Source organism: Charadrius vociferus, unplaced genomic scaffold (genome assembly GCF_000708025.1).
Source record: "Charadrius vociferus isolate BGI_N301 unplaced genomic scaffold, ASM70802v2 scaffold213, whole genome shotgun sequence".
NCBI classification, from domain to species: domain Eukaryota; kingdom Metazoa; phylum Chordata; class Aves; order Charadriiformes; family Charadriidae; genus Charadrius; species Charadrius vociferus.
Genome location: NW_009647828.1, coordinates 461365 through 485575, shown reverse-complemented (window position 1 = coordinate 485575; position 24211 = coordinate 461365). Strand labels below are relative to the sequence as shown.

General features: G+C 40.8%; 1 protein-coding gene across 1 annotated transcript in view; it reads left to right on the top strand.

Annotated features, from left to right (window-relative positions):
- Positions 1–24211, top strand: part of ATRN (attractin) — a 118868-nt gene that overhangs the window by 66846 nt on the left and 27811 nt on the right. The window contains exon 25 of the mRNA XM_009882542.1: positions 10804–10865. Within this exon, the coding sequence (XP_009880844.1) occupies positions 10804–10865 (62 nt within the window). The remainder of the gene's footprint in view (positions 1–10803; positions 10866–24211) is intronic.

Below are 24211 nucleotides of genomic sequence, written 5' to 3'. Positions count from 1 at the left end.
ACTTACATTGCAGGCTCTTTAGGAAAACAACTTTTATTCCTTTTAAGCTTTCGGTGCACAAGTGGTTGTAGACTGTAAAGCTCATTTTTTTTTGCGGGACTTTCATCTTTTTGCTGGACTTTCAGGGCCTGAGTGAGTGTTTGAGCTGTTGTGTGCTAAAGTTTTAATTTTTTCCATGCTGAAACTCTCCATAAATAGTTGGTATGCTGACGAACATAACTTACCCTGCACGCAGATGGTGTCAGAGCTCTGCTCGGCACGAAGCCAAGGAACGGGATCCTTCACAAATGCGTCCAAACAGCAGCGTCTGATACTGGAGGGAGGTACTTGAGGACTTGCAACTGGGAAGAGTTGAGTGTTTTAATGCTAACAGCTTGCTTTCTGTGTCTAGTTTCGGCATTTTTATTTTTAACATATTTTTCCAAGTAGCTCAAAACTGGCTTATCCCCAGAATAATTGTTGCAGTGGCGTATCAATCCAAACCCATTTAAAATAAGGAATATATCGGCGTATTTCTCTTAAAAGACTCTTAGGGTGACGAGAAAGCTCGCTCTGTAACCAAAATGTTATTCCCGGCGGCAGCTTATATACCCTCTTTTCTTCTTTGCGTGGCCTGAGCTAACTGCTTGGCGCATTGTGAGCCAGCCGAGAGCTTTGCTGCTGGGACTGGTCTGGGGGCGCGGGGCCGGGCTGGCAGTGCCCCCTTCCCCTGCAAGCCGCCCGCCGACCCTCCGGCGTGCAGCCTGCCGCTGGAGTGCTCCGTCCCCGCCGCCAAGTTCAGGATAACTCGAAACAGCTTTGCGGCGTAAACGCATCTGAGGTCCAGTGTAAGGGTTCGTATTTTATATAGGTTTTTCAAGAAGTCTTCTCTTTTTGAACTTGTTGCTTTTAAACCGAGCAGTGGAAAATGGGGCATTTTTTTGTTTTTAAATGAGGGGTTTTATTGCATGGGTTTTTTTCCTCAGCTGCATTCCTCTTAAAGGAGTGAATTCCTTACCTGCATTACATTTAATAAGCAAAACCTTTTAGCAAAGAGGGTTTTTTTTCCTCTAGTTAAACGTTTAAAGTAAAAATGGCATGAAGCTTTTGTGCTGTGCTTGAGAAGGTACTGTTGCTTAGAGGCTGTAGAATTAAAACAGGCAACATAAAGGATTGCTCCAAGAATCCCTTTTCAGGTGACTTCTACCAAACCTGTAGGTCAGTCTTCAAGGTTAAGCGTGAACAGGAGTTTGTAAACAACAAGAAATCCCTTCCTGGACAAAAAGAAGCACTTTGAAAGTCAGTTGTTTGGGGGCAGGAGCAATGTGACAACATCTTTTATACTTGTTTTTTTTTTACCCATTTCATTTTGAATTCCAAGCCTAAAATTTGCATTCAAAGGTATTCAGCTGGACACCTTAGCAATACATGGATTTTTGAGAGACTAACGGTAAGTAAAGATTTTTGTCTGCAAGTAGTGTGTGAGGTCAGGAGAGTCTTGACAGCTCGATTCTGTTTCCAAACCCTTAAAGTAGTTCAAAGGAGTTTCTTTTCTATAACTGGTCTGTGGTGCTGTTTACTGATAGAAGTGATTAATGTCGTTAGTCTTTGTCTCCAGTTGATCGTAGTAATTTGCCTGAACTTAATTGTCGTTACCATGAAATACACTATTTTTAGCTTTAGTCTTAAGAGTGAGTTATTATGTAAAAATTCACCAGAATTCAGCAATGAGAAGTTGAAACAACTCAACAGCTAGCCGAGTTGTTCACAACAACCCAAATGAGGCAGAATTTTTTGTGTGCTGTTGTACCCAAAGCTTGGGGGAATTTAAATGCACCTTAGAGGTCCCCTTCCCATGGAAATCCACCTTACCGAGTTATGAATTATAACTTGGCCATCTCAGCTTGTTGGACCTACTCCTCGTCCTCCCGATTGCTGCCTCTTCACTGAATGGTCTCTCAAACTTCACAAAGCCAACGGGGATTTTTGCTGAAGTTATTTTAGAAGTTGCTACCTGGACTTTGTTTCACCTTGGCTGCTGTGCCTATGGAGTCACCTGCAGGGGTGGCCTCAGCGCTGCAATGCAAAACACAGGACTTTGGTGGAAAGTGGCAAGACCCCAAACTCCAGTGTTGCAAGAGAGTTTACAAGGCTGTGAATTCTTGCATGTATTTTCCTACAGCCTGATACCAGTACCAGCACAACCCATGAGATTCGCCATCACCACAGTCCTACCTCTGCTGTTACTGCAGCTACTCCCTCTTACTGCCATAGCTCTGACAGCCAGAGCTGGGGCCCTATTATTTGGGGGTTTTTGTGTTTATATTTGGGGGGGTTTTGTGTTTATATTTGGGGGGTTTTGTGTTTATATTTGGGGGGTTTTGTGTTTATATTCGAGGTTTTGTGTTAATTTTTGGTTTTTTTCTCTCCTGCAAAGTTGCTACAATAGCCTCCCCTTACCTTATCACTCTTCTCTTGCATGACCACTGCAACCTTCAATGTGTGGACAGGATAGAGAGTGTACGCGGCAGAGGTCTATGGGAACGGATGTTCTTTAGTTTTAAGGTATTTGCCTGACATTCGGGAGAGCTGAGGTTTTTTTCTGGCCCTCCCTTAGGTTTCTTGTAGCATTTGGTAGTGCGTTACGGTAATGAGTAGGTGTGCAGGGTGTGATCTGAGATTGGTGTTCCAGTTACGGGACTTTGCAGTACATTGTTTGCTAGTGCGCTTTAAATTTAGATGAGCATCACTATTCAACACCTGGCTGTTTATTGAACAAATACTTCCCGTTTGTCAGATTTGTGTGGTAATTTTTCTGATGCAGAGAAATGGGGGACTACATCTTCAGCACTATTTTTAGTTTAGAGACAGCTATGCCTGTGTTTGCTCTGCACAGCAATCTGAGAGCTCGCATGGGGAGACAGAGCATATATAATTGGCATTTCTGAGCCAACTGCTGACTGCAACCAATTAGCTGAAAAGTGACAATTTGTGACTACTGCAGTAAGGCGGCACAGTATTGGAATATAAATCGATTTCCATCTCGGTATAAGTTCGGAAGTGAACTAGTTTTTATATTTGCACAGTATCAAGTGTTTGTGCCATAAAGCTCAATGGCGTAGTTAGTATTGCAGCAAGTAAGGAATAAGTCATTTATCTCTTTCATTGGTGCTCCACGCAGGAGCAATGTGGCTCGTAGTAGTAGGTGTGAAAATCAAATTTGAGTTGAGATTTTATTTTCACTTGTTGTAGAATGTAAATCTGAGCATGTGAACCTCCTCAGCTGCACCAAGTCGCTCAGAAGTTTTTCTTCAAAATATATAGCTACAGTCTGTTGAGTGTGCTTGGATGCAAATTGTTTTTTGAGCTTCTGATGATCAATGAGTAATTCTTTTAATGCAAGCAGGAGCAGATCATTCTGGACTTCCGTCTGGGACTTCTCTGCCTTCTGTGATCCACCTCTCCTGGACCTTTAGCTGTCAGATCAGCTGGTGTTGCAGCTATGGATGGTTATCCACTACTCGAATTTGTCAGCTTTCAATTGAGCTTCACAAGTCCTCCCTCTGATGTCCACACCTACACCATTAGGTGTATTACAGACTCTCTGGGATCTCCCAGCTCTGAATCATGGTCCACTTTAACTTGTGGTGTGTCAAAGTTTTTCAAGTTACAATTAATTGCTGTAAGACCCTCCCTTTTCTTAAACTAATGGTTTAACTTTTCTGTGTAGAAAAACTTTCCCTGTGGAACAGGTTGTTCTTGCAGCTTTTGAAGACTTACAGGGGTCAAATCAGCTTAAATTTTCTTCCTAACCTCAAAGTTTGGGCTGTAGTTTTGCTGTTTGCTTAAAATAGATGCATGGTGCCTCTGAAAAGGAACGTCCTGCTGCCTCTCTGGTGTGGCACCACGTTGCCCATTGGTGTAGTGACTGTGGCCAGGGTATGAATCCACCTGAAAGCTGGCTCAGCAAAGATTAGTTTTCAGCTGCAGTGGGTTGTGTGATCTGGTTTACTATACAACTGCAAATACACTGTATGTTCTTGCTGAGTAATGAGAAATACGGGAACAAGTGATTAAAGGGAGGGTGTGGACGCACACGTGGGCACCAGCAGTGCTTATGGAAGGGTCGAAATGGTGGTGTAATCATGGTCTGTAACAAGCTTTGCTTTGTTCCCTTGGAGATGCAAATACCTTTTTGTTTTTTCAGTGTAGGTGTCTTGTTCTGCACTTAACAGAAGCAAGGAGTTGTAATGCTTCTCTTCCCTTTTGGAGATTCAACATCCACATTTCAGTGTCAAGTATCTTCATTCACTGAAATTTGTATTCCATTATCCGTTTGTTAAATTGCAAAACTGTACTTGGTACATCTGAATGTGTTAGTCTTGACTGAGACAGGGCACAATGCTGATCAACCCTTTTCCAGGTGAAGATGGACTGAGGGCAGCTGATCCCCTTGCACCCAAAAAGAAACTGTCTTTTAGGATACTGTAACACAAGGTTCCCCCCGTACCCAAAATCAAAGTGGTATATGTTCTCCTTCTTGAGCACCAATAATTAGAACCGAGTTTGTTAGATTATTTTAAGGAGATCGTGGTTTCTCTCAGCAGTCATCCTACTGCATTTGCCCATTGCCTCTTTTACCTAGATTACAAATACAATCCATATACATTTAATATTTTTGTTCTTTAACATTTTGTGAGGTGTTAGCCCATGTTTGTTGTCCCCAAGATCTGCCAGAAGGCAAAGAAGTAAAGAAAGAACAGGTATTAATAAGCTTATTCTTTCCAGGTGCGATACACAGTGTTAACACAGAGAATGGTATAGTCTTGACAGCCTACTCTTCTGTACTCTGTGGTTTACTCCATGGCCTGATCTGAAAGGTAGAAATAATTATAATGATGAATTCCCTCTGTACCTATATCCTAATGTTGGGACGTGTTGGTCAGGTCTCTGACTGGATTTAGTTGCCTTTCAAGGCTCCTACAGCCCGAATTTATCTGATTCATCTTAGTCAAGTTTGCGGATTTCTATTTTGAGGTGGGGAGAACAGGGATGTTGGCTGTTTAACCTGCTTATCAGGCTTATAGCGTGAGCTTTTCCTACACTTTGCCACTCTGGATCAGCCTTAGAAAAATTGCCTACTTTTAAGCTTACCATCACATCAAAGAGTTTTGCAAGAAGGAGGCAAAGTGGTTCTTGTAAGCTCAAATCCCGGATTTGGGTTCTTCTGTTCAGTGAGGTTCTTCCATCACTTTCATTGAATCATCTAAGCTTTTAACACTGGGATGTGCTGACCCAGTTTCTAATGTCTCTGTGCTTCTTGACATCGAAAGCAGATTTAATAAATCAGTAGCTGCTTCCTTTTTGTTGTTCAGCATCTGGTCCAATTTCTGTATGCCGTACCACGAACGTAGCTGCATGCAGTCCAGCAGTGTGGTATTCAGTGCCTAAACATGAGCATGTAGTGCTAAGAGGATGGCAGAACATGGGACCTGTCAGAGGCCCCTGCCTTTCTGGAGCAGCAGCTGGAGACTAGGTGAGATGTCCTAGGGCCAGCTGAATGACGATCAATTGGTTGCCCCTACTTAGGCAATGAATGGAGCTTCTAGTGCATCCATGAAACCAAGGGCAAGGAAGCACTAAACCATCTAAACGAAGGGGTCTGCAAATAGATGTCTTCATGTGCCTTGGGTATTTAAGGTCCCATTATAGATGGAGACTTAGGTCTGGAACTGTTCAGGTAATCCTGTAAAAGACACCTACATTGGCCAGCTGAAGCACAGATGAGGTTTCTGTTGTGTGAGGTTTCTTCTGTGTTGAGTGTAAAGGAACGATAGGCACGTACCTCTCTATTCCTGTATTTTGATGTCTTAATCTGTGACTGAATCCCATAAATCTCATCTGCAGAAGTAAACAGACGCTTCCTTCTGAAAAGTTGTCCTGGGAGCTAACATCACTGAGATGATTTGACAGCCAACTGCCCCAAAATGGTCATCTTGCCCTGCTCCTCCTTTATGTTGCTGCTGAGTTTGCCTGATCCCTCAGTGAGCTGCGTCAGCTCAGAAATACCAGCAAAGCTCCCCGCATTCCTATGGTTAGCTCTCTGCTGGCTTATCAGCTTGCCTTGGCTCATTAAAGATGTTCACAGAACATACGAAGCAGCAGCATGTGGCAGAGCCGGGACCACCTTTTAGGTGGTGGAGCTGGATTGCTAGGTTGGCTCGTTTTTTCCTGAAACCTCACCACTGAGGCTGTTGGAGTTGGCTCGCTCCTGTTGAGTGGAGAGCACCAAGAACACTATCTGTTGTCTGCCATGTGTTTCACTAGGGCCACCGGTGTGTTTGTGTTTAAAGCAGAACTGAAACCAGGAATCATGTTTCTCTTGAGCAGAAGAGCAGTCTATCCCCCCATCGCTGTCATGGAGGGCAAAATGAATGTTTTGATGACTTTGGCATCACTCAGGAATATTTAAAAACCATTTGTTTTTCAGCAGGTTCTTTGACAGAAGCGCAGAGACTCAGCATTCAGGCCACGGCATCCTCTTGCTGTTGTCTGTATTCTCCAAGGTCAGATTGAATCCTTGCCTCTAACCATAAGAAAATAAAAAAAAAAAAAAAAGACAGTGGAGGTGCTGAGGAAGAGAGAGAGGAAGATGTACATAAATGTCATCTGCAGCTTGTTTGGCTGTATCTCTTTGGAAGCCCTTGGAGCTCCCAGCACTGGAGCTATATTTAAATAAAAAGGAAAGCACCCTGAAATCTCTGCATTTCCATGGTTTTCCATCCCGTGTGGTCCGATAGACTTTCAAAACAGGAGTGCTGTAGTGTTCTCCCCCCTGCTAGGTGAGGTTAATGGAAGTAGCAGTAGGGACCCTTTTGATATCTTCTGAATTCACAGCAAGCACCAGACTCCAGTAGTCTGCTTCACGTTGTGCCTTCTCTGTTGTACCTCTCTGGTTGCATAAGTTAATTAGACTTTTTTTTTCTCTCCTTTACAATTCTATTCTAGGAGCATGTCCTGTTCAAAATATAATTTTCAGTTTCTCAGCCCTAATATGAAGTAGGGTTGAAAAGAAAGGCAGCGCTGGTGTGAATTGAGTCACTTTATGCAATAGTGGACAAATGTGAAATACGGCACATAAATAATCCTGGATTGTTAACAGGGAAAGAAAAGGTGTAGAAACAATGTTTTCTGTGTTTGTTCATGTTTTCTCAAGCTTTTAGCTACCCAAAATGCTCCAAATTATGTTATGAAGATGCCACACTTGAAATGTCATTCAGTACATTTAGCAGTTCTTCAGTTAACACATTTAGATTAGGAGTACTAGCGCTATGTATAATACTAGAAATTACTTGGGTTTGGAGAGAGATTTGCCCCGTCCCCATTGTGACTGATAGTTTGGCTTCTGTTTCTCTAAAATACCAGTAACTTCCAGCACAAGTGGAAAGAGTTATGTTGTGATGATTTATCTGTAAATCTGTTTATTACAGGTAAGCGAGAGGAGTTACTCAAATTTGTTTCTTGCTATATTTAATGAAAAAAACCCCAAACAAAAACATTTCTACAGAATTTCATTGGTTTGGTGATAGTAATTTTTCTTAGTGGTATGTGAAATTCAAATACTTTTTAATGAGTTCAGAGCACTTGTAAATCAAAAGAATGGAGGCTTAAATAACTTCAGTTATAGTTGCACTTGCCGGCTTAAGGTGAACTTGTTTCAAAATAAGAAGTTGACTAAGAGTCAGCTGGACCCATTTTTGTACAAAATTATTCTCAGGTTTCTTTTCTCTTGAAGCACAAACCGGAATAGTAATGCAAACCAGTTCCTGGTTATGTAATCGTCCCAATTTGTTGGTCAAAATTTACATCAGTCGCAGGCTATAGTTTACCTCCAGAAGTATTTTGAGTTTGAAATACCAACTGTTACTGAAATGTCAGTTGGGTTCAAATTTCTTTTCCTTTTCACGAAATATTTTGTGGCCAAGTACTTTGCTGTTAACTCCTTTAAAATCTGTGTGTACTGATTTCAAAACTATTGCACTTTTTAGATGTTTTTGGGTAGTTAGAGGTAGCCAATTTTCTCCTTGGCTTAATATTTTATGCTAATCATATGATAAAGAAAGTAAAGCTCTCAATTATACATTTTTATCAGCCCACTATTTTTGTTCATCTGGAAAGCAGCCGGGGTTTTTTTTGGTACTTCAAATGATGTGACATTAGAAAAAGCGTGATAGGCTGCTGTGCTTTTTCAGGTGCCTTTTCAGATCAGATAAACGCCAGCTTTATAATATTCTCTGGAATTAACGTAATTAATTTTCTGATCTGTTTTGATCTTAACTACTTAAGGATACTGCATTATTCCTAGGAACATAGTATAAAACATCTTTAAAGGACACGTGTGTTTTGAAAGTGGCAAATTGACTTGGCTGCTGGGCTGATTGTCTGCTCAGTACCTGGAGGAGGCTCTCCCAATCCCCAGAGCGAGATACGCGGTGTTTGCCTGCAGTTACACTGTTTGTGCCTTTGGTACAGAATTAGTTTTTTGAGAATAGATAAATGAATCTTCTACTGTCATTTAAAATTAATTAAAAATCCATACCGCTAAGAAATTTGTGCCATATTTTTCCTATATCCAGAACGAACAGTCTTCTTGTAACAGCTATTTCTAACCAAACTCTCTATGTAACTGAATTAATTGAGTCCTAGGAACAGATTATATTAGGGGAAATTAAGCTCTAAGTAAGCAAACCATTAACAATTATGACACTAAATTGCCTGTGACACAGATTGGTCAGGTTTAATAGCATAAAGTGTGTTCAGCTTGTGAGAAGTAAATTGTAGAAACCAACCTAGGCTTTTTTCTTAATCTGTGTATGAGGTACAGATCCTCAGTTGGTCTTTGCAAGAGAAGAGCTCCAACAGGTAGGCAAAAGAACCACTACTGGTAAAGCATTTATAGTGCTTCTGTGTGAAACAAACCCAAATTTTCCTTCTCTGTTTTATTTCTTTCCTACACTTGTATTACCAAAAATTGAGAAGCCCTTCTCTGGTCATGGTTTAGAGATGAGTTTGCAGTCTCAATAATCTTCCATAGAATCTGTCCTTTGTTAAAATTAGCAGATGCTTGTTTCTTCTTCTAATTGGAGCAAGCTTTTGTTTTCATCACAGAAACTGGTCCTAGTTATCGTCTGCAGAGGACTGGCTCATTAATGATTTCTTTGTGCTTTTAATATTATTTTTTTTTCCTACAAAAGGATTTTTAAATATAAGCTGTTGGTACATAATAAGGTCTTTGTTTTGAAATGCATCTTTTATAGTCAGTCAGCATCGTAGTTATTCTTAGACTATATTTCTATATACTGGATATGTTACGTGTTTGTATTTTGGGATGTGTAAGTTTTAGTAAGAAAATTCTTTGCCTTAAAGCAATGCTGGAATAGTTGTGCAAATATAAAGACACCTCAGTTACCATGCACCGAGTTTTAAAATAAAAAGCAAAATGATACTCTCTTTTTCTAATTAGAAAGCTATTGGGAACTACTTTATAAGGAAAAGTTCAGCAAGAAACTGTGTGTTTTCTTGTCTTTTGTAGGCAGTAATATTGAGGTCATAAGCATCTGGTCTGCAGGTTTCGAGTTAGCTTTCCAGCGAAACAGAAGTTACACACTGTAAAGGAGCTTTCAACTTAAAAGCATTTCAACATATTTATAAGAAAAATATTTTGGTCAGCTTCTATACCAAGTTACAATGGATAATTAAAGTAAATATGATAATAGAAGGTGTTCTAGAGCAACAGAAATCCAAGCAATAACTCATTTTGCATATATTCACGATTCTTGGAATGTGACTATTGCTGGGAGGAGAGATTTGTATTTATGCTAATGGTACCATAACACGCAGTTTGTCCAGGAAAAAGAAAACAACAAAGGATGCCTTAAGTGAATTTAATATCCGTGGAAAACTTTTGTAAGTGCAGATTTCACTTTAGTTTTGAAATAAATTCAGTAACTTTGTGAAAGAGTTAATATCCTGTTGTGGTGCTGAGATTGATAGTCAGAGGAAATAGGAGGTACCTGGAAAGCACTTCTGATTCCTAATATTGCAGAAGTTGCCTTTCTGTTGGCTTGCCTCCCCTCCGCTTTGTTATTTTTAACCAGGCTCCCTAATCTTTCCTTTTGCCTCTAACCACCTCCCAATTTCCTGTTCGCTTCTTCCCTCTGTTTTTTGTCCAAAATACTCGGTTGTTTTTCACTTTTCTTTCCAGTTTTGAGTGGATTGCAGGAAAGTGAGTTAAGATGAATGCCATAGCTGTTTTTACAGTATCTATTATCTTCTGTATTTCATGCCTTTTTGCTGCTCTTGGTGTAAGTTACTTATTCAAGGAGATTTTGATGTATGAATATTGTTTGAATAGGAGCATGCATTTTACAACTTTTAAATGTTGTTCTTTGGGTTGCCGTACATACAGTAATTAAAGATGCTCTATTTTTAGCTCTGTGAAACTTCTGTGTTCTAACTTTTTGAACTAGTGTTTTCTCCAAGGTAGATAATGTGCACTGAAGACGATTCCTTGAACATTGTTGGGAGAGATGTTACTTTTTAAATTCATTTTTTTAGATATGTGATTTCAAAATAATGTGAAGTTATAGTTTGTTTTCTTTTCCCTCAGAATATTTCTGTGCTTTTTCAAAGATGTTTAAAAATGTTAATTGACTTAAGTATTAAGAAGTATTGAATTTAATTTTTTGATCCCAGCAGCACTGCATCTTAAATAGGAATTTTCTTTTTAGTAAGTAATAGAAAGCATTTGCTTTTCTTTTGCAGATTGCATTCTCACAACACAGCAACTTTATGGACCTGGTACAGTTCTTTGTGACATTTTTCAGGTACTTTTAATTTAAGACAGCTAAGTGTTTCTTGTTTAGGAAAGATGTTTGGGTTTTGTTTTTCAGCAGAGTGTTTGGGGGTTTGATGTGTTGGGTTTTTTTAAACATTCTGCTTGCATCACAGCCTAGAAAATGGAAATTTAATTAGGAAATATGTTAAGAAATTTTTATGCCCATCTTTGCAAATGCATCTTGTTCTGTGCACGCAGGGGAAGGGAGGTTGGTGGGAAGGAAGGCTTTTTGAAATGGAGGAGTTACTTTTCAAATGGCATTGAAGACCTCTTTTGAGTTACCACATCATACAAATAACGTATGACTTGCAGAAATTGCAGATATTCACCCATTGTCAGACACAAATCATAAATTAAGGAAGTGATTTTGCGACAAGTTAAGCGTGGACTAATTTCAGACTCTTTAGGTAGCAGCTTTTGATTGTAAACTGAACTCTGAAAATATGTCAGGTTAAATAGAAACATACGTTTCAACACAACTGAAGCCAAATACGCTTCTGTTGTTCGTGAACTGCTTGGTAAAGTTCATTTCTTAGTAGGAAGCAAACTGGTGGTTCCTTAAGAGTTGGAAAGAACAGGAGCAATTTCAGTACTTGTTTCCTCTTCCATTCTCCAGAAAAGTAAAGTCCTAACAAAGAAGTTAAGTAGCAGGCCATCTTTTTAAGTTTCAAAATCTAATGTGTTAGCCTCTATTTTAGGAACTGTTAATACTGCATAAATATAAACCAGTACTTGATCAATGAGGTGATCTCCCTCAGGAGGGATATACACGGAGCAAACAGTACTCCAGATCTTACAACCTGTTTTAATGTAAGCAATATTATGGCCATTTTAAAATGAGCAGTGGGAATAATATCTTGCTTTAAATTCTATGCTAAATTTAATTAAAAGCAAGGAGCACCAGATGGGTCCTTCAGACAAGTGATTTATATCAATTTTTTTTTTTAGTATGTAGCTTTTACAGACTGGAGTGTGCTTTAATACAATCCCAGATAAACGCCAGGCTTGAACCACCACCTTGCTTCCATTGATACGGAGTAAGTGTTTACTCCTGGGTCAGACTTAAGCATTTTTTCTTCTGAATCCATCACAGTCAATGTCTTCCCTGTGGCGAGGTAATTACTTGTATGGAGAAGGAACAGGGAAGTGGTTGGTTCCGTAGTGCCTTTTTAGTGGTGCAAGATGGATCCGCACTTTGAAAACTGCCCATTTGTTCTTTACAGGCCCAGATCCATCTGCATCTGAGAGTCTGAAACTGTTCAATATGAGTGATTCTTCCAGTTCCATTTTTGGAAGAGAATCACACTTTGAAGCAGAAGGCATGTGCATTATATATCTCAATGAGCACATGCAACTGAAAATACTTGTCCAAAAGTTAGGTAGATTGAAGATAGTCAACAGTGATTTTTCCTTTCCTCCCTCGCTGCTATCACATGGATCATCTTGAGAACTAATGTTGTAATATTATTTAACATCCTAACATGCCAGAGGAATAAGAATGTGTGTATTTGGGAGAAGACAGTTTATTGGTGTTTTCCAACCAAGCATTTATAATGCATTAAAAATTCTTCGATTCTTTAACTACTGCGAAGTTGCTCTCCCAGTATTTTATTTTACAGTCACTATAACTGGCTAAATAACCAGCATATTAGAACAGCATGATTCATCTCTTCTGTTAGTAGGGGAAACTATTGAAATACTTGCATTTTTAATGCTGTAGGGTGCATTTCGTAATTACAGTTGAATCCAAGTTAGACCATAAATAAGTAATATCTGATAGCTCCCTGTGACGTTAATGAGATGGAGTTGGCTGAAAATTTGCACACTAAGTAGAGGCAATGAAAATACTTTCTACAAAGCCTAAAGACAGTTGGTATAACCACCTTTGAGATACAGGCCACCTCTAACTCAAAAACTGAGATATGTCTCAATTCTTTGAGTGTAAAGGACACAAAAAGACTTTTTTCTGGAAAGTGGATGTTTAGAATGACTTTCTGTTATCATGCTCAAGGATCTTGCTTCATTTTGCCATTCTGCGGGTAATTTTGGAAATTTTTCTGTGCTGGTGATGTTGCAGCCTGTTTCCATCTTCTAGAAGCCACCCTTTCCACTTTGTTGTAACCCCATCCTAAACATGTTCTTCTGCTGTGCTACTGGAAGAAATAGCTGTACCTTGAGCTGCGTTGGGAACCATACAGGGAAGCGGGAGGGGGTTTAGATTCTTAGTTTCATTGCTGACATTTTTGATGATTTAGGTCAAGTCAGTCCCTCCAATGGGCACTGGACTGCAAGCTGGATTACCAGACTCCAGTGCTGCTTAATTTATGGACTATCACAGGCACTGGCTGGACTGATGCTGTGAGGCACACACAATTCCAGAGAAGCCAGGAACCTGGCCGTGCATTTAGACATCATCAGGCAGTGTGGAGCAGGACGAAATGTGGCTGCTGGATTTGATTTCCATTTCATTTAAGAGCTGGGCTACTGTGGGTGAGAGGGGGTGTGCCTCACATTTAGAGGCGCTGTTAAACTCTTGGAGTTCCTTCTGCAGTCGGTGTTCAGCATAAAGTCAGGTGTGTGGCTGTATGTTACCGTTATTTTATTTTGCAACACGTTAACATTTTAAGTTAAGAAAATGTCAGTGGATAAAGGTTGGGTAGAACAGTGAATTTATGGGCTCTTTAATATTGCATTATAATTGGAGCCACAGGAGGAATTATATTCTAACCGTTGTTAACTTTTGCAAAGCTAAATGAATTGCAAGCACTGTTTTTTCTGTTTCCTCTTCTGCTTTTCATAATACAGCTCTTTAATTTACAAATCTTACTATTGTCTTTCAGCAGATAGTTTGAGCTATTTTGACAGTCTGCAGTAAATATTTTTATTAGTACCTGTGCTTCCTTGTCTTCCAAAAAATCTCTGTATGCCACCACACCTGATATGTATTTCTCACCAGTGTACTTTTGCAAACAGAAGATGTGAAAATATTTATTATTTCGAATCTTTGCCCTTCTAAACTCACATTGCTCACCAATGATCCTTTTTCTTCTTTTTATTTAAAAAAAAAAAAGGTGCGTCTGTGTTTCTTGTGTGCTTCTCTGCTTTATTGGCCAGATCTCTGTAGAGATCTATAAAAGGATTATTAAGAATGGTTTGAATGCAATAAGGATGTGTAAGCAGCAGAAGAAACAGCAGAACGAGGGTTGGAAGCATGGTTTCTATTCTATTCTAACTGGTTGCACAGTTGGCTGCAAAGCAGTCAAGGATCATGCTGGTAACCCTGAAACTTGACAGGAGGAGACCTCTTGCTCCAAAACTAGGAGGTTGTCAGCAAGGTCACAGCACATCACTGCTGCCATTCCGTTTCCTAGTGTAGCAGCCCTAAGAAACTCAAAATGAGGAGATGGAGGTTTTGACCAACAGACTTGCCTAAAAGATCTGAAGTCTGAAGTGAACAAAACTGAAGCCAAAGGGTCCAGCCAAAGAAGCTGTTAAGCTCTACATGGTATAAAAGACCTATAAGCCCTATAAACCACGTTTGTTGTCTCCAGGAAAGAAACCAGGAGATGTGGCGAGGACCTGACAGCCAGTATCCCTTGTCCTCTGTGTGGGACACAAGTGATGTTGGCCACACTAGCTGGCCAATACATTTGGCGTTTGTGGGTGTGAGAGTGTGAGTGGGTATAAACGATTTTTATCTGAGGTTCTGCTAAATATAATCACTCTCAGCCTGGAGAAGCAAAGGCTCTGGGGAGATCTTATTACAGCCTTTCAATACTTAAAGGGCACTTGTAAGAAAGATAAGGGACAGAGTTTTTAGTAGGGCCTGTTATGATAGGACAAGCGGTAATGGTTTTAAACTAAAAGAGGGTAGATTCCAACTAGATAGAAGGAAGAAGTTTTTACAAGGAGGGCGGTGAAACACTGGCACAGGTTGCCCGGAGAGGTGGTGGATGTCCAATCCTTTGAAACATTCAAGGTCAGGTTGGATGGGCCTCAGAGCAAACTGATCTAGTTGAAGATGTCCCTTCTCACTGCAGGGGAGTTGGACTAGATGACCCTTAAAGGTCCCTTCGAACCCAAACTTTTCTGTTTCTTTTCTGTGATCTCATCCTATGCTTTCTTACATTGATTTGCCATAGACCTCTGATGTCTTCTACTGCATTTCTGTTCTGTGTCTTCATGTGCACAGTTCACCCCATTCGTTAGCTGATGTATGTCTCATCTTTCATATCTGCCCTTGAAGCATCCTTCTAGGGGTGTTCAGCACTGACTCTCTATTGTCCCATAGTAGTCTTACAATGATTATTAGAGAAATGGGTGTATTTCAAGAATGGAACAGAAGTTGCAAGTTTTCTGTTTTCATGGTGGCATGTGAAACCCCGTGTGCCTCTACTAAGGTCTGCGTATCAAATAGTGTAATTTTACTTTGTTGCAAATAATTCAGTCATAGAATACCAGGTTGGAAGGGACCTCAAAGAGCATCTGGTCCAACCTTTCTTGGCACAAGCACAGTCCAGACAAGATGGCCCAGCACCCTGTCCAACTGGATTTTAAACTGTCCAATGATGGGGAATCCACTGCTTCCCTGGGGAGATTATTCCAATGGCTGATTGTTCTCATTGTGAAAAATTTTCCTCTTGTGTCCAATCAGAATCTCCCCAGGAGTAACCTGTGCCCATTACTTCTCATCTTTTCCATGTGACTTCTTGTAAAAAGGGAGTCTCCATCTTCTTTGTAGCCACCGTTTAAATACTGGAACATGAAAGTCTCCCCTAAGCCTTCTTTTCTCAAGGCTGAACAAACCCAGTTCTCTCAGCCTTTCCTCATAGGGCAGGTGTCTCAGTCTTTTGATCATCTTGGTGGTACGTCTGGACCCTCTCCAGCTTGTCCACGTCTTTTGTGTATAGTGGGAACCAAAACTGAACACAGTATTCCAGGTGTGACCTGGAATGTGTTGAGTAGAGTGGGATAAAGACTTCATGTCTGCTGGTGATGCCTTGGTCAATGCAACCCAGCATCCTGTTGGCTTTCTTTGCCACAGCAGCACACTGTTCACTCATATTGAGGTTGTTGTCCACCAGGACCTCCAGGTCTCTTTTCACAGAGCTGCAAAGCTGCACTGCCCTTGGTGAATCTGTGCTGGCTTTTCCCAATCATGAGCTTTGTGATAGCCCCCAGGGGGATTCATTCCATAACTTTCCCAGGGACTGAAGTAAGACTAATGGACCTATAATTTCCTGGATCCTCCTTTAAGCCCTTCTTGTAGATGAGGGTGATGTTAGACTTCTTCCAGTCTTCTGGGATGTCTCCCAATCTCCACCACTTCTCAAAGATGATGGAGAGCAGCCTTAAAAGGATGTCAGCCAGCTCTCTGAACACCCTTGGGTGGATAACATCAGGGCCCATTGATTTGTAGGGGTCAAGCTCCTGTAATAGTTCATACCAGCTCTTCCTTCACTGGTGGTGGGTCTGTGTTTGCATCAACGTGGGTTTTTGTTCCCAAGGCCTGGGGCCCAACAGTGCTAGTAAAGACAGAGGTGAAGAAAGTATTGAGAACCTTTGCCCTTTCAGCATTGTTGGGGACTAATTCACTTCTCCTGTTTAACAGCGGGCCAATATTTTCCTTCTGTTTCTGCTTGTTGTTTAAGTACCTGAAGAACACTTTCTTGTAGTTTTTGACATCTCTGGCCAATTTCAATTCGAGCTGAGCTTTTGCTTTTCTAACAGCATCTCTACCCACCCTGGCCATACCGTTGTAGTTCTTAACAGGTATTCATCCATATTTCCATTTCTGGTACACTTCTCTCTTGGATTTGAGCAGACTCAGAAGCTTGCAGTTAAGCCAAGGGGGTCTTTTGCTCTGCACGCTTTCCTTACCTTTAAAGGGGATGAACTGGCTTTGTGCTTCCAGAAGAGTGTTCTTGAAAAACTCCCAGCACTCGCGAACTCCTTTATCCTCCATGGAAGCTTCCCATGGAATCCCTCCCACCTGAGCTCTGAGCGAGCTGAAGTTTACTTCTCTAAAATCTAAAACCTTTGTCTTAGTACTAACTGTGAGCGTGCTCAGAAGGATCGCAAACTCCACAATATTGTGATCGCTGCAGCCAAGTCTATCACTAACCAAGATATTACAAAGCAGGTTTTTGTGGTTTGTGAGTAGCAAGCCCAGCAGTGCCTCACACGTGGTTGGCACATTTAACATTTGTATGAGGAAGCAGTCCTCTACACATTCCAGGAACTTGATGGATGACATGTGAGCTGCTGTATTGTTCTTCCAACAAATGTCTGGGTAGTTGAAGTCACCTGCAAGAACCAGGTTCTGTTGACACAAAGCTTGCTTAAGTAACCCAAATATTGATTCGTTGGTCTTATCATCTTAGTTTGGAGGTTGGTAGCAGATGCCTACTGTAGGATCTGCCTTAGAGACAACGCCTCTGATTTTGACCTAGAGGCATTCGATAGGGCTTCCACAATCGCTGTAGTTGTCTGCTATATATTCAAGCTTCTTCTTAACATAGAGTGACTTCTCCTTCTCTTCTTCCCTGCCTGTCTTCATGAAACAGCCTATAGTCATCTGTTGTGATCCTCCAGTCATGTGAGTTGTCCCACCATGTTTCAGTTATTCCTATGATATCATAACTTTCTGACTGGGCACAGAGCTCCAGTTCCTCCTCTTTGTTCCCCAGGCTGTGTGCATTGGTGTACATACACTCGAGATGGTTGGTCGTTGGTCTTCTGGTTCACATCCTGGGAGGCAGCGAAGGAACATTTGTTGCTGCTCTGGTTGGCCTGGTTTGTTCCGCAGTTGGCTGCAATGACATGAGCATTGCCACTTTGGACCCTGCCTGATTCCTCAGAAAAAACTTCAGAGGGAGCAGTATTTGTCTCCATACAAGAGTCAGGCAGAGGGTTTAATGTACTGTATATTGTTTAATGTGCTGTATATTGGCTGTAGACATTTGCCCAGTGTTTTCAAGAAGTGGGAATGGCCTGTTGCAATAATTAAAATCTGGAGTTGTGCTGCAGATATTTTATTTACTCTTTTTGCTTATTAAATAATTTCTTACTGCAGCAGAAATGGCGTTACTAAATAAGTGCCTAAAATACAATCTGTATCGCTTTTTTATGAAAAGGAAGACATTGAGTATATCTTTACAAAACTTCATCTTGTTAGAAATTAACAGTTCAGCATTCATGACTTCCTTCTTTCCGTGTTGTTCTCATCACTCTTTACTTTGTCCACCAGAATGGTCATGTGTGGACCAGAGCAATGAGGCCATTTGGTCTCTTCTCCATTAATTAGTCCCATCATTATCTGTGCCCATTTATGCTTTTGGCCTCTAAAGTCTCCTGTGACAACATAGTGGTTTGGGGTGTGAGATATAAGCACTTCAGGTTTTTAAACCTTTTTTTAAACCTTTATTGAGCGTGATTTCGTTTATAGCTTTGACACCTTAATTTAGGTTTCTGTGTGTGTTGTGTTGAAGCTCTTCTAGTCAGTTCATGTTATGGACACCAGAGAGCAGTTCAGTTACCAGACATAGGTGTCCACTTTAGGGTGAGCCACACAGCTCTCCACAGATCACCGATTGTAATTATTTGAGTATTTCTTATGAATTGAGTTGACAAGATGACCAGGTTAGTGCAGAGACTACAGAAGAGAAGAGAATGGAAGGAATCTACAGGGCCAACACCATGCTTTGTCCCCCGTCCACTTGTATCTACAGCCTGCTCAGATGTCCCTGCCTTCAGAGTAGCTTCTGCTCATGCCTGAAAATACTATGAGGGAAAAGCCTTCAAAATGCAGGTCAAAATAACACTGATTTCCATTCCGGTTTCATCGTGTGTCCCATGGAGCTTAAATTAAATACATGAAAAACCATCTTCTAGATCTGCAAGATGACTTTTTCTCTTTATTTGATGTTATGCCCTTAGCAGAGAAGGACTTGCAAATCGGAACCCTAGAAAGTAAAACAAAAACAAAAAACCAAAAACCTCCAAACAAGCAAACAACCAACCAGACAAATATATTAATACCTGCTTTCCCAAAGGACCTCAAACCCCTAGTTAGACTGATTTTGTGTTTATGGAAGCTGCCACGATTTACAGGGCATCGGATTGGTTGTGCTAGCAAATAAGTAGATTTTTAAAATGGGCACAAAAGAAAAAGAGTACCACCTGCTTCAAATAAGGTGGGTTGTGGGTTGTTAAACCTTGGTACCATCTTCAGCAGAAAGCTAAGTTCATTAATCTGCGGATCAGATCTGTTGGTGTGCTATTGGCTGCAGATAGGTGTTTGGCAAAGGCCAACTGTGCAAACCATGCGCACTCCTTCTGCACTGTATATTCGTTCCAATTATTTCGAGGTTTAATGCATCAAGTACTTAAAAATGTGTCCTATAACTCTTCAGCCTATTAAAATTTACATTTAAATAGCACTTCAGTAGCTTCCAATTCATCACAATAATTTGGGATGTGTTTCTAGCAATCATTGCAGTGCTTCCTGAAATTATTAAGTGACCTCTATATGTTAAAGCATGTTAGAATTGAAGCTGCTGTATATTTTGGCATTTAGAACTGCCATTTTTTACTAGCGGTTCTGAGGTTGATAAACATTGTAGGAAAGTTAAATAATTGGGCTGTAATATACCAGATGGATTTTCTTCTTTCCTCGTGAGAATGCATCATATCAAAGTGCTGATGAAGTTTTCCAGCCATTTAGAAATGAAAGTGTACTTGTTTGAAGAGCTTTAAGGATACCTGGAGTGGAGAGAATATCCTCTCTGCTATGAAGAAGAGCTTAGAGTACAGAATAAAACCGGTCAGGGTGTTTTAAGTTCAGATTTTTGTGTCACGGTGGGAATACCCTGTAGTATAAAGAGCACCAAAGGCTTATCAACTAACAATTAATCATGTGTTGAGGCTAACTGAGGGGAGATTACTTATAACCATGTTGCTCATTTATTGTACTTAAATAATCTAATAAATAATTAAGAATTACTTAAGCTATGTATCAAATAGAATATTGTCCATAAAATGTAAATATAGTATCTCCCTGTATTACAATATATATACTGCATAAGCATAAACTTTTGTAACTTGTATAGGCCAACGAAAGCTGCATTTGGTAGAACATGACCCAAATGAGGAGTCATGTTCCAGTTTCCCCTGGGATGAAAAGTCTCCAGGGGTGTTTGATGTCTCTAGATTGCTCTTTTTCCTTCCAGTCTGGTTTTACATATGGGTTTTCTGGTTTCCTCTTTTTCTGTTGCAAAAATTGAACTGCTCTCTAACTGGACTCATCACTGGCCTTAGAAAAATGGGAATCCAACAGCTGATAGTTCAGGTGCAGCTACTGGATGAGCTGCTTCACCTGTATGTGACATTTGCAGGACTGAGTACAGACTGTGCTGGGATGTTACAAGTCCAAGAACGTTTCTGTCCCCTTTACCTTCTTTTCAGAGATATGAATGAGGAGAAAAGGTACAAAAGTGTTTGAGATGGGAGGAGGCATAGAGAGAAGACTTGAGTGAACACTGGATTTCAGAGATGAAGGAGGCTTTTTTGGTAGGCTATTCTTTTTGGAGGAGAAAGAAACAGAAGGAGAACGTTAAGCAAGTACTGCAGCAAAGGTTTATTTTTAAAGCCATTTGGAAATGTGTGGATATTTGTAGCTGGCAGAGAAGATCGCTGAGGCTGTTCAGGAGAAAGCAGGGCAGAGCGCGGCATTTGACTAGGACTCTGCCAACCCTAGTCTTTGACTCCAAATCATTTTCCAACACGGCTCTCGTTCCACGCAGCTGTTTCTTTCCGCTGCTTCCATATTTACACAGTTGCTTTCCAAGAGAAGGTAGGGAAAAAAAGTCATCTTTAAAGCTACCGATGTGAAGACAGGTCTGTTTAACTTATTTCAGGATGGTTTAGGCTGAGTAAACCCAGCAGACAGATCTTGACTTCACTCTACCTCCGGGGCTTTTCCAGCATGTGATGGACTGCAGCCCAGCCAGCAGGAGCTCTGCCTTTTATTCCTCCCCGAGTGCTGCCAAGGGGGAGGTAGTGCAAGGGGGAAAAGATATTTCCTTGGTGATTGTATAGCTTTTGTGGGTATTTGCTGCCTCCTTGTGACGGTACAAAGATGTATGGTGCTGTTCCTCTGAAATGCAGGGTGCTGTGGTGAGTGTTTTGGAAACAGTTTTTATTAGTCTTTAATTGTTAATTCCTCTCTGCTTTTCTTCAGAAAGTCTTGGCTGTGGTGCCAGGAGTGAGGCAGGAAAGAGAGACCTGTGAAAGACTCTGGCACGTTCCGTCTTGTGCAATGTTGTGTTTCGGAAAGGGGATTTAATATAAGGATAAAGGTGATCCTCTTAGTTCTCCACTCTAGCTTGCTTCTCCAAGAGAGTAAATGAATATGTAGGGAGATGCCGTGTTCAAATAACCAAACATAAGAAGTCCATACCTGATGTTTACAACTCGCTGAGGTCACATTTTTCCTAAAAATAAGCCATAATCATAGGAGTTCAGCATGTTTTGATGTGTATCCAGTTCGGTGTGTATGTTCCTGGTGCTGTCTGATAGATGCTTGTGACTGGAGCGCATATGTCTTGTAGGGGTCACCTACAGAAAGGCGGAGATCTCATTCACTTTGCTGGTTGGGCACAGCACAAAGCAGCTTCATTTCTATGCTCGACCTCTTGAGAAACTCCTCCTGAAGGTAAATCTCTCTGAAATAGGTCTTTGTAACACAGAGTTGCTAGAGACTGGTGAAACATCTGGCCTTTTCCCTCTGCCCTTTGGAGTTCCATCTCCTTTCTCCAGCTAAAGGGATATCGAGGAGGTAGATTCAGATAAGCCACGGTGGTAGCTGTTGCCCATAAGCTGCATCTAAAATGCTTTATCCAGAGATGAAACTTCTCACTGGAGTCATGACGTGAATGCCATTGTCTGGCAGGGGTTTGCGCTTTGGCAGCCTGTCCTGTGGACTCCTGCAGATGTTTTGAATATTGTTGTTTTCATGGTCAAATTAAGAGTGGAGCCAGGAATACTTTTTCCCACTGCCTTGAAGATTTTGTTTTATTTCCACCCTCCATTTGTACATTGATGTTAAAATGTTACTGAAAACAAAGCGGACCAAAGACTTAGCTGTTCTGGTTTTGCATGGATACATTTTTGATTTTTACTCTTCAGGGAGCACTGTCCTCTTTGGGCCTCAGAGATAAAGTGAATGTTGCATCTTAGAAAAACTTTAGGTTTCTTTGAGGCAAAGGGAGCTTAAAAGAAGGAAGAAGCTTACCTGAGCCATTGAGTAAGTGTGGTGGCATTCATGCTGTGGGGAGCTAACAGGAGTCCCAAGACAAATGCGGACACTCAAAGATTTTTCTTGTCCATCATTCACTTGTGCCTGTTCAGGTGTGGCAAAAGTGAAAATCCATCTAGTCCAAATGTGACCTTGTTCAGGAGAGAAATGTTTCCAGGTGGCACGTTTAGTCTGCTCTTGCGCTTAATACAGTGGCAGGGAGCTTCGGGAAAGAAAGGCAAAGCTGAAGGTACGAAATCCTCAATAATGCATGTTAGCTTCTTTACCAAAATAGCAATTAAAGATTTAATGTGTATGCTTTACTAGTTAATGGGGGCACATTGTTTTTTTACTGCGAAAGTCAGTAATAATCCAGTACCTCTCAAAAAGGAAAATAAAATAGCCATTAAAAGTGCTTGTCTAAACTGTTTGTGTTTGCAGAAAAATGGGCAGGCTTTTACAGTGAAATAATGTCAGATTTTAATATTTAGAGAAAATGTGGGGGAAGCGATTTGGAACACATACCTCTTAAAGTGAAAAAGGCCAAACAAATCTCTCTGTGATCCTGCTTAAATTTATAAAGAAATAGGCACTGTAGGAGTCTTTAAAAGCTGTGCAGACGTTTTAATGCTGAAGCCACACAAGTGCCAATTTTTTAGTATCATATGCTGTGTGATAGTAAAACGTACTTCTCTGCATATCTAAGCCTGAAAAATATAATCACGTTGCCTACTGGCTGCTCCTTGAGTGTTTGGTGCCCGATCACACACAGTTTTATATATATAATATATAGGCGATGGGTAGTGATACGTAGTCAGGAACAGGCCCTCCTCCTGCTGCATCTCAGGGAATGGTTCCTGCTGTCTATCCTTTTTTTAATGATAAATATTTCCACTCCTTTGCATTACTCTCTGCTAAAGAATTTGCCTTTGTAAAGTAGGACTCTGAAATAGTGCTTGAAGAACAAAATCTGTGGTCCCTCTCAGGTCATGTAAGGCAAACAGTGTGGCATTTATGAAGAGAGGGGACGATAGGGAACCGGTGGGATGAGATGCTGTCCATCATCACAAGCTGTGTTTTTTCGGTTAGCAGTGCAACAGTGGCTTCACGTCCAAGTAGAAGTCATCATCACTGGGGTGACGTATGTTTGTGTGAGTGTGGTGGGAGAGCACAGTGCAAGCCACAGCGTTGTTTGGATATGGGAGGTTTGGGGATCTGCAAAAAGGATTCATTTTTGGAAGCAGAGCGGAGTTTGTTTTCCAAGGCAGGGAGTATTGAGCAGTCGTGGTCTTTCTCCCACCGCAGTCTTTCCTGCATGACTGTGAGTCTCCACTGGGAGCCCCAGAACATCAAGAAGCGAGCCGTGCCCAGAGTGAGGGAGACAGGCACCAGGCACCCCCCTTCCCCCTCCAGCAGAAATCCCCATTCAAACACACGGAGCACAGCAGTTGGCGCAATAAATAGTGCACTTTAGGAAATAACTCATCTGTTGTGGTTAGTCTTCTTTTAAGCGCTCTTTAAATACATGGTAGAGCGTGGGGAAGGAGGTTTGAAGACTCTCTTACCCATCAGTGCGGTACTTGAGAAAAGAGGCCTTCACTGGGGTTCAGATATACAAAAAGAAAAATTATAATGTTAGAAAGCTTGCGTGCCTTGAAGTTGCTCATTAAATATTCAGTGCGATAAGATCATAACTGTCAATAGAGTTGGCTTTTATTCATCTTATTATTATAACTGCTTTTTGTTATATCTGCTTCTTTGCATTTTCCCTAGAAGTTGATAAATCTATTCATCCTTTTCTCTTTAGATTTAAGAAAAGCAATATAGATATGGGGAAATTAAGAAATGCCTATAGTTCTGCAATAGCCAGTTAAAAAGAATCCAACTACTGTACACTTATCTTATTTTTGTAATTTGGAAAATTAAAAATAATCAATTTTCTCTCCTTCTTTCAAGGCTTTTATTTTTGGGGGTTATCCTCTCACTTTAAATATCTCCAAAGATAGTCAATACTGGCTTTTCCAATTTGATTAAATCTT